Source organism: Asparagus officinalis, chromosome 4 (genome assembly GCF_001876935.1).
Source record: "Asparagus officinalis chromosome 4, Aspof.V1, whole genome shotgun sequence".
Lineage (NCBI taxonomy): Eukaryota > Viridiplantae > Streptophyta > Magnoliopsida > Asparagales > Asparagaceae > Asparagus > Asparagus officinalis.
Window position 1 is genome coordinate 19,548,045 of NC_033797.1, and position 11,972 is coordinate 19,560,016.

An 11,972-nucleotide genomic window follows, 5' to 3' on the forward strand; every position below is an offset into this window, starting at 1 on the left:
CCTGAAACTAGTATGACGCCATTCACGTTGCAAAGCAGCTGAACCTGTCCAGTACCATCAAAGGTTTTCTGACGTAATGCGTTGTAAAATCTAAAATGGTGATATATACTATGCCTGGAGACCTCAAAGATGTGCAGAACAATAAGTAAACAAGGATGTTTGAAATTTAATAATAATAATAATAATAATAACCAGTTGACACCAATTGAACAGAGGAAAAGTTCTCCCAGTCTAAACTGTATGATGATCAAAACTTTATCCTTTACACCAGAGGAGTAATATCGTTTGTTAGTATTCAAGGAAAACCGCATTATTTCATACGCTACAAAAAATCATCCTCTTTTTGGAAGTTACATGATTTCATAGGAAAATTTTACTACACAAATAATCTCCAGCTCAGGAGGATGACATGGTTAACAATAATAATCAAGGAGAGAAAAAAGTAGCAAAATGGAGAAGGCTTTGTGCAAATCGATTGAACACTGTTATTATATAAGAGCTTGCATGCCTATCTGTTGCATTTCTCTTAACTTCCAAATTGGGTAGAGCGCGTCTTCCCCCAACTCTTGTGCGTCAATTTGCTGCATGGCCCATGCATAGTACACCGTATGGATTGTATCCTAAAAAAGATAAGAAGCCAAATAAATTAACCGAACACTATTCCAAGAAAGAAAATTTGTGTTACTTATATAGAATAACAAAACGATAATTTGTATGATGCACAACCACCAAAATATTGTGGTTTTCAATTAGGCTGTAAACCAAAAAAAAAAGAGAATACTGAGTTACAGAAGGGAACATTATGAACTTTGTCTTATACGTTCATAGAGCTCTAATACTTTCATAGAGCATCGTGTACCTTTCCCCCGTCTGTTATAGAACCTTCTCGATCACGAACACAGTAGATCTGCTGTGTTTGAAACTGGAAAAAAGAACAAAAATATGGGGAAAAGAACTTTCAGCTTCCAATGGTGTGGTTTTGCAATTGTAAACAAAAATATTTGAAAACATAAAGCTTGTGAATTTAAAGGTGTATAGAAACTCTTACCCCAACAATTATAATGGGAGTAGATCCCATCATTTTGGTTTCTCTAACATCAACTTCAGAAATATGTAGAATCTGCATGGTCATACACAAAGTAGGTCTTAGAGACTGGACGAAATGTCCTATTATAAGAAAGATACAATTTTTTTCAGAAGAAGGCACCTTTTTTTTAACTTTTCAGCAAGAAAGGAGAAGATTTTATGATTTGAAAAATGGAATGCAAGAAAATAAAGAACATAGCTATTTCCTTCTACACAGTACTTAAAGTTCACCTCCCTAATATGCTCCCCTTGTTTAAATCTTGTATTTGGGGTTGATAGAGAAATTGATAATTTGGTAAACAATGCCGCTTGATTTCATCTCCCTAACATATGGTACTAGGGTGTAAAGTCCATACCATACGTTAAGTGTACACGCAATGTATTGCCACTAGATTTCAAAAAATTTCACATTTAATATGTAAATTTGTGCTCCATACCCCTCGATATCTATGTGCATACACTAAATTAGAGTTGCACTGGAGAATTTAAATGCACACTAGCTGGTCAACATTGTTGAACTCTTTATAGTGCAGCTAGATGAATTCAATGATGGTTGGAATCCATCGGAAAGATTCTCCTCTCCTATATCCACTAGGTGAAATCAATGGGCTTTTTTTCTTTCTTTTTTTTTTCTTTTTTTTTTCTTAGGTGAAATCAATGGCTGCTATTGGATTTATGTTCATGAAGCTGAATTAAGACTAGACGAATTCTAAAGGACAAAACATGTGTCTGGACAAGTGAATTCATTACACGGCTAACACTTGCTGGCATACAGTATCTGGATTCCATCAAAATCCTAGCATGAAGGCTTGTATTGGAATATACGAAGTACAACAAAATCCAAGACTCAAAGAAATCAATAAGTTTTTAGAATAAAGTATTTGTATCATACTATATAGAAGAAGTGCAACTAGAGGAGCCGAGTTAATCAAGGGCCCATATAAATATGTTGTTCCCGGATGGATTTGCATATCAAGTTGCTCCGAGGGTATGAACACTAAAGCAAAATTTTCTTTATATCATGACAATAAGTGCAATATCTATATTTATCCATGTCCATCCATGTCTTAGCTCATTTCATGTCTATCCAGCATCTACATAATCAATTTTGAAATACTGCAATCTTTAGAACATGATTGTGCAGTATACCATCTACATGTCTCAAAATCAGCTACAAGTTCTTGCACCATGTGAGTTATATAAAAAACTGAAGATGCTGTACAAGGTGTCAGAAATTCCGCATGTCTTCAACACTTCCATATCACCATAGCCCCTCATACAGAACACTCATTTAAGAAAAGATGAGATATTAGCGTTGAATTTAATCCCAGATCGAGTTAAGTGTCAACATTAATTGTCATTTGACTTGGGATCAATAAATCAGATTTATTTCTTTTACTCCTAGCAATCCACAGAATAATGCCACGATGAGCTTCAAGGGGCTGCATGCGTCTCTTTTGCATGACCTCCTTTACATCATAATATAGATTGCTAATGAACTTTTTTTCATTTCATATAGATAAGAAAATGCCTAATATTTTTATTCTAGGTAAATAACTAAGAAAACTGCATACATTGTTTCTAATAGTGAACTACGGAAATCATCCTCTATATTAAAACTATACATGCCAACAAATGCTCCAACAAGAGGCTATATATTATAAGTTATTAACTTTACAAGGTATCAGAAGAAAACATGCTGGACATTTCTATTGCACACCCTTTTTGCCTTGCACAATCTCCGCTAAATCACAATACAGATTGATGCTGGACCTTTTCCATTTCATATATATGAAAGACAACGTCCAGCAGTAGTTGGGACCAACATTACCATAACTGTACTTTTCAATCAAAAATGATTATAGTGAAAATGGGAATATAATTTGCCTACATCCTCCCTAGATGATCTGGCTACTTGACTTTTTAACTAGAAGCATTACATGCTTCTCTTCTGGAACCAAATGCTCAATATAACTACAGACCATTTTTTAAAACTATGCAAAACCAATGGCGTGTCTGCATCCACGTCAAATCACCAGCCCAGAGAAAGATATATAAACATATAATCAGATAGTTACCAGCACATTCTGCCATACCTTATTATCAAAAAAGATGCCCTGACTCGCGTATGCCTGACGCTCGCCTTTACACCGTTCAATCACTTCAGAGCTACAATATTTTTTCAAAGTCTCCAGATCACCCTGCATCAGACAATTGCATGTTGCTAAAACAGTACTTGAATTTCAAGACTCCACGAATGGTAACCAGACCAGAGCACAGGTTTAACCAAGAATTGTTTTCCTAATTAAGCTACAGAAAGTAATGAATATAGAGAAATTGTTCTCTTCCTAAGGTAATAACTTGCTTTATTATTGACTGATGCATGATACCTTGACATAGGCAGCCAGAACAGGCCTGACCATTTCCTGAACTTCAGCAACAAAATCAGGCAGAGAGAAATATCTACACCACAGAGAATACCATATAAAAGGGATTAATTAGTTAAACATAAATATTAGATTAAATACTGTTCCACAGGGCCCTAGTATCTCACGGATCGCGCCGTCGAATTTCCTTAAAAGATAGAGCAGTAGCAGTTTCCCCAAAGACAGTTTCATTCAAGCTGCATTTTCCCCCAAAAAAAAAGTGAGGCGACAATCAATATGTATTTGAATATGACTGAATATAAGAAATAGAAAATATAAGTATCTTTGTCAAGCTATCAGCATAATGATGGTTTGGTCTATTAGGTGACTTTACTGCTATACCAATGGTTAGGCAAGAGGGTAACATGCTAGTTTTCTCCTGTAGAAAAAAACAGCATCAGCATGTAGCTATATACGCATAAACCTTCCAACTGGATAAAGCCAACAGAGTCTAGTCCACAAAGATGGTTACATCCTCCAGATTTCTGCTGCATGCTTGTAAGGAATCAGCATATACAGAAAAACAAGCAGCAGCATGTAGCTAAGGGAAGTCCAACCTGATTGTGCATAACCTACGAACCAGACAAATGAAATGGAGCAAGGTCCATAAAGATGGCTAGATGCTTTGGATTTCTGATGCACGCTGAAGAATAAAATTAAAAAGTTGGGCTAATTTGCTTTAGATTGAGATTTCATCATTCAATGGTTATATATACATTGAGATATGATTAGGAATCATTTGGAAAGTAAATATAAAGTTGGCTAGTTGGCATGGTTAAATTCTCATCATTTTCTTTTTTAGCTTGTTAGATTTGTTTGCTTTTCAACTGATTAGAACCAGGCATTCAGTAAGGATCAGCTGTTAGTTGTTATCAGTTAAGATCAGTCGTTATCTAGTCGCACGCATGTACAGCCTATAAAAGAGCTAAGGTCTAAGTGTTGTAAATAGTTTTTTATTAATATAGAATGAAGCTCTTTCTTTGGAGATTAAGGTCTCAAGTTTATCTGGTTCCTCCTTCTACTGGATTTTATCTTTCTTCTATACGCCTATGTTTAGTTAGGAGTGAGTTGGAATTGCAAATGTGTTAGCAACATCATGTAGTTTCAACTTCTGTTTTTGGAAAACAATATGAATGCAATATCAACCCAACTATTTTTAAATCATTTTTTTTATGCAACATTAATGGACTTGTAACACTCAACCAAATGGGTACATTAGAATTTGGATGTATTTTTGATACTGCATAAGGCTCCAACTACGACTAACCCAACACACCCTAAGTTCTCAGGTTAACAACCCAAGAGTCTTAAGTCTGCTAGGCAAGATCAAATCCAAGTTTAATTTTCAAGATTGAAGTTGGTTATCTTGTAAATATGGCACATAGATGGTGAGGATGGTCACTAGTTAGGTCTGCACCAATATCAGAAAGTAGCATCAAAACGACAGGCATGATAATGGACCAGCCACTAGAATGTCTGACGGGCTAATAATTAGCATGAGAACAATTGGAGAATGCCAGAATTCCCTTTTACCATAGGTTTACATCAAGGATAACCAAAGCGCTTATTTCTTTGCTTCAGACATGGAGTACTCGCGTGCATTTTTTATCATGATCTTAAATTATTTGATGACACTTGAAAAAGGAAAACTTCTACCATAGGAAGATTGACAGAAGACTCAGAACTTAAAGAAGTCAGAGTTTGAATGAGGAACTCACGAAGTTTTATTTGAACAGGACTGGATGTAATCCAAGTTGATGATTTAGTTCTATTTGCTATGAGTTAGTGAGATTAAGGGTGTTATCCACAGAAGCAAAGAAAAATTGATTAAAATGAAGAAGTTTTTTTTCATGCATTAACCATTATTTTGTAGTCAATTTATGAACTAAAGGAAAAAATGATTGCGTTAAATAGGTATCTAATCAATTATGCTTTACATGTCAGAATGTTGGCAAATTAAAAAGAAATTTTTGAGTGTACCCAAAATTATTATCATAAGAAGAATAAGAAATAATTGCATTTGTGAGAAGTTAAATTTCACTTCAAAATTCAAATTTTAAGGATGATATTGAAGGAGAAATGCTTTAAAAAAGTTTGTGTGTTGCATGTGTGTGTGGGTGTGTGCATACATGTGTGTGTCATCGTGCATGCATGGTGGGTGTGTACACATATAATGTACACATATAAATACAAATACATATCATACTTCCTTTAAAAGCACGAGTTCGGGAAAATCTTTTCATGGTCAATATTACCCTTCGCTATTATAAATATTTTATTAATATATTAATCTATCTTAATTATAATTATATCATATCCTAATCCTATGTAAACTAACTATAGCTCAACAATTAAAAAAATAATATTAATAAAATATATAAAACAGCTTTACGGTATTAGTTTGTTAAGATAAAGAAGTTATACATAGCTAATATACTATAATACATGAAATATTACAAAAAATCTAAAAAAATTTAAAATTGCACAAAATACCCTGAAAAAATTTAAAATTATAAAAACATCCTCATGTTTCAAAACTTAAAACAACAAACATTAATCAAGAAATTAACAACAGACTATTGAGAATTTAAAATTTACAGTTAACACTTGAATGTCTCAAAAATTATAGAAACACCCTCAAAAGTTTAAATTATAAATAAGCACCCTGAAATTTTAAAATTTCAAAACTTTCAAACAACATGAATGAATTCAAGGGATCACCATGATGCACCTGAAAATTTTTAATATTTCAAACTTAGAACAACAAACAAAAAATTAAGAAATTAACAGTACCCTCTAAAGAATTTAAAATTTTTAATTAATACCCTCAATGTCTCAAAATTTATAGAAACACTCTTAAAAGTGCAAATTATAAAAAACCACCATAAAATTCTAAAATTTTAAAATTTACAAACAATAACAGATGAATTCAACATATTACCTTCATGCACCTAAAAATTTAAAATTTATCAAAATTAACCTTAAAGTTACAAAAAATGGAACAAAAAACTTCTTTAAAATTTAAAAATCGCAAAAAAAAAAATTAAATTTCAAAATTTATAACAAATACACGTTAAATCTGGAAATTATTAGCAGGTCGCTAATATTTGAGTTTTTCAAAAATTAATCTATAATTTTAGGGTTTACTATCTCTTTTTAGGATCTAAAAGTAATCTAAGTTGATGCTGGTAAACAAAAGCAAGAATTGATTAAAAATAATTGGCGAACGAATAAAAATTTTAAAAATATATGATAGCTTTAAAATTATTGTCACTATATAAATCAAAGTAACTGCGTGTAATTTTACTAATAAGTTAGAGCATAAAAAATACATTAGTAACACTAATTGATAAATGTTTAAATCCATAAAAATGATAAAAGACTAATATAATAGCCTAGCATCGATTGATTATAATTTAGAAACATTAATCTCCGATGTTAATAATATTTATAGGGTATAATAATGCAAGGAATTACATATGGAGAAATTATCAGAATGTTCAGAGATATCATTCAAAAGAATCAAGCTATTTCCATTGCAAATAAGAAAGTCACAGAAATAAATAAAAAAGTACCAACTGAGTTCCATTGAAGAATAATTTAACAACTTTATCTTAATCAAAGAAGAATTCTCCATGGGAGATACAAGAAAAATTAGTAAGTATTCATAAATTTCATACTTTGCTCTTCAAATACTAAAAAAATTAAATATTAATACTATAATCTAAGGCAAATTGGTAATGAAAAATGCAAGTCTTTAGTTCAGATCTTTGTGAAAAATGATAGGGATAGAACAAAGGTAACATTATTGATATAATAGAAACTCTTATTAGATGCACATTAGAAGAATTCATTATAGAGGTATTTAAGTAATAAATTAGGAACACAAATAATTATATATATATATATATATATGAAATTAAAATTTATTCTCATTGAAATAGAAAAAAATATTAAAGTATCTATTTCAAGGAGTTTATGTTGAACATTAGAAATACATTAGACTTTTTTGTAAAGTTAAACGAGAAGATAAAAGAATAACGAGCCTAGAAAAGATAACAGTGCAAAGAATATAACTCCAGCCTGATGTCACAATCGATGTAGATAATGAAGACACTATTCTAGAATTACCCAGGAAAAAGATAAAAATGAAGAATGGTTGATCTTAGCTCAATAAAAAAATAAAATAGAATGAATAAAAGATAATATTTTCTAAATGTTTTATAGAATAGTTTAATTGTTTTGAATGAAATTAGGAATCTTTAGAAGTGAGTTTTATAAAAAAAAATTGGGTACTTTTATATGCTTATGTGGATACTTTTTTCATATAAAAATATACTAGAGTTAGCATTAATATTTAGTTTATAATTTTTATGAAGTCTATTAATGATTAAGAACAAAATTTATATTCTCTTTTCTATCGTTTTAGTATACTTTTAATCAATCATCTTGCCTTATTGGTTATAAATATTCACCTTCCTTGTATAACACTATTTCAATATTTTTTACTTTTGCAATACTGTACTTTCTCAAGTAAAGTGTGGGTTTATTTCAGTCCAAATAATATAAAAATTCAAATTAGCTTCAGATTATATTTGTTTTCTATTAATTCAAATATCAATATGAAATCTTAAATTAGGTATAGCCTATTTAAACAAACATCAAAGAAAACAAATAATCGCAATGTTAAAGTTTAGAGATAAAAGCACAAACTAATAAAGTGGAATCGATGAATGAATTTTAGTTAGAAAAATAAGACAAATAATTAATCATGGTATCTAACCACTTTGCATTGCACGTGCATAAAGCCTAGTGTGTGTGAGTATGTGTGTGTGTGTGTGTATATATATATATATATATATATATATATATTAGTGAGGTGACATAATCCCCTTCATTCATTCAAATGGGGAACCACATTCACATGGGTTGATGAGTGTATGGGGATATGCAACCATTTGAATGAATGGAGTGGATTATGTCACCTCACTACCAAGCATACTTTTTATGCTTGGTACCAAGCATACCCATTTTTCTATATATAAATATATACATACATATATATATAGAGAGAGAAAAAAAAAACTTATGCCAACTTAAGTGGATGTCCACTAAGTTTCTTAGTCATTGATGATCACTTGATTGACATACATTATGAATGATCCGCTCCGTTAAACTTGATCTACATATTCTAAAACCCAACACACCAAATTTGGGGTGAACCCGTCGTGGTTTGCCCCTTCATCCACTCGTATCAATTTTAGCGGTTTCGAATGAATAGAACTTATTACATGGCTCGACGGAGGGTCAAACCACGACAAGTTCACCCTAAATTTTGTGTATTGGGGTTTTAGAATATGTAGATCAAGTTCAACGGAGCGGATCATCCACAATGTATGTCAATCAAGTGATCATCAATGACTAAGAAACTTAGCGGACGTTCACCTAAACATCATCAATATAATATATATAATATATATATATATATATAATATAATATATATATATATATATTATATATATATATATATAATAGAGAGAGAGAGAGAGAGAGACGAGTAGAGAGATGAGAAATCTTATGTCCAACTTTATGTGAACGTCCTCTAGTTTCTTAGTCATTGATTGATCACGTTGATTGACAGACATTGTGCATGATCCGCTCCGGTTGAAACTTGAACTCTACATATTCTAAAACCCCAATACACAAAATTTTAGGTGAACTTGTCGTGGCTTTTGACCCTCCGCGTCGAGCCATGCTAATAAGTTTTCTATTTCACTTCGAAGACTCGCTAAAATTGGATCACGGAGTGGCATGAAGGGCGGCAAACCGACGGAAGGGATTCACCCAGATTTGGTGTGTTGGCCGTTTTAGAATTATGTAAGATTCAAGGTTTAACGGGATTGCGTATCGATTGCATAATGTATGTAATCACAGTGAGTCATCGAATGACTAAGAAACTTAGAATGGACAGGTCCGACGTGTTAATGGTGGCCCATGAATGTTGGTTTTTTTGTCTCTCGTCTATATATAGTATGTATGTAGTAATATTCTATATATAGAAAGACAATTGGTATGCTTTGGGTACAAAGCCCATAAAAAGTGAGATGCGGTTCGGAGTGGAGGTGACATAATGGCACGTCCATCATTCAAATGGTTGCAGGTATCCCATACACTCATGCAAGGCCCATTGTGAGATGGGTTCCCACTATTTGAAATTATAATTGAATTGAAGGGATTATGTCACCCCTACAGCACAAAATTTATTGCTTTTTCGGTACCATTGCGATACCCCATATTTCTCATAATTATATTATTATATATATATATATATAGTAGTATATATAATTACCTATGATATATTATATATATATATAGGAGCAAGAAGCTTGTCCACTTAAGTGGACAGTCCACCTTAAAGAACGTTTAACCCTTAGACTGTTTCCTAGGGGAGTCCTTGCCCGATGATATTTGAAGTGACTTTTTATATGTAAGATGAGGTGCATATAAGGTTTGGTGGCATCACGCACGTGATTCTACGTATCCACCTAGAGTTGACACAACGGTTCTACCTAGTATACTATGATGATGATTATAATATATATAGATATATAGTATTGATATATGATACAGGCACACACACACACATACTCACAGCAGCACTAGGCGTTTATCGCGGACGTTGGCATGATGGCCCAAGAGTGGTTAGGAATACCATGTAATATATGTTGTCTTATTTTTCTGAACCTAAAATTGCATCACGAGTGTCGCACTTTATTAGTTTGCTTGGCTGTTTATCTCTAAACTTTAACATTGCTCCGGATTTTGTTTTCTTGATGTTTTGTTTAAATAGGCGATACCTCAATTTAAGATTTCATCATGGATATGTTGATTATTAATAGGAAACAAATATAATCTGCAATGCTAAGTTTTGGAATTTTGTATATTATTGGTCCTAAACATCATCAATATAATATATATAATATATATATATATATATAATATAATATATATATATATATATTATATATATATATATATAATAGAGAGAGAGAGAGAGAGAGACGAGTAGAGAGATGAGAAATCTTATGTCCAACTTTATGTGAACGTCCTCTAGTTTCTTAGTCATTGATTGATCACGTTGATTGACAGACATTGTGCATGATCCGCTCCGGTTGAAACTTGAACTCTACATATTCTAAAACCCCAATACACAAAATTTTAGGTGAACTTGTCGTGGCTTTTGACCCTCCGCGTCGAGCCATGCTAATAAGTTTTCTATTTCACTTCGAAGACTCGCTAAAATTGGATCACGGAGTGGCATGAAGGGCGGCAAACCGACGGAAGGGATTCACCCAGATTTGGTGTGTTGGCCGTTTTAGAATTATGTAAGATTCAAGGTTTAACGGGATTGCGTATCGATTGCATAATGTATGTAATCACAGTGAGTCATCGAATGACTAAGAAACTTAGAATGGACAGGTCCGACGTGTTAATGGTGGCCCATGAATGTTGGTTTTTTTGTCTCTCGTCTATATATAGTATGTATGTAGTAATATTCTATATATAGAAAGACAATTGGTATGCTTTGGGTACAAAGCCCATAAAAAGTGAGATGCGGTTCGGAGTGGAGGTGACATAATGGCACGTCCATCATTCAAATGGTTGCAGGTATCCCATACACTCATGCAAGGCCCATTGTGAGATGGGTTCCCACTATTTGAAATTATAATTGAATTGAAGGGATTATGTCACCCCTACAGCACAAAATTTATTGCTTTTTCGGTACCATTGCGATACCCCATATTTCTCATAATTATATTATTATATATATATATATATAGTAGTATATATAATTACCTATGATATATTATATATATATATAGGAGCAAGAAGCTTGTCCACTTAAGTGGACAGTCCACCTTAAAGAACGTTTAACCCTTAGACTGTTTCCTAGGGGAGTCCTTGCCCGATGATATTTGAAGTGACTTTTTATATGTAAGATGAGGTGCATATAAGGTTTGGTGGCATCACGCACGTGATTCTACGTATCCACCTAGAGTTGACACAACGGTTCTACCTAGTATACTATGATGATGATTATAATATATATAGATATATAGTATTGATATATGATACAGGCACACACACACACATACTCACAGCAGCACTAGGCGTTTATCGCGGACGTTGGCATGATGGCCCAAGAGTGGTTAGGAATACCATGTAATATATGTTGTCTTATTTTTCTGAACCTAAAATTGCATCACGAGTGTCGCACTTTATTAGTTTGCTTGGCTGTTTATCTCTAAACTTTAACATTGCTCCGGATTTTGTTTTCTTGATGTTTTGTTTAAATAGGCGATACCTCAATTTAAGATTTCATCATGGATATGTTGATTATTAATAGGAAACAAATATAATCTGCAATGCTAAGTTTTGGAATTTTGTATATTATTGGT

The 11,972-nt window shown here is 32.6% G+C and overlaps 1 protein-coding gene across 1 annotated transcript in view; it reads right to left on the reverse strand.

Moving 5' to 3' along the window:
• The window catches only part of LOC109836846 (mitochondrial import inner membrane translocase subunit TIM44-2), a 20,147-nt gene continuing 8,380 nt past the window's right edge, over positions 206-11,972 (reverse strand). The window contains exons 9-14 of the mRNA XM_020404877.1: positions 3,641-3,709; positions 3,477-3,549; positions 3,183-3,287; positions 1,049-1,120; positions 860-922; positions 206-620 (exon numbers count right to left, since the gene is read on the reverse strand). Of these exons, the coding sequence (XP_020260466.1) occupies positions 489-620; positions 860-922; positions 1,049-1,120; positions 3,183-3,287; positions 3,477-3,549; positions 3,641-3,709 (514 nt within the window). The 3' untranslated portion in view covers positions 206-488. The remainder of the gene's footprint in view (positions 621-859; positions 923-1,048; positions 1,121-3,182; positions 3,288-3,476; positions 3,550-3,640; positions 3,710-11,972) is intronic.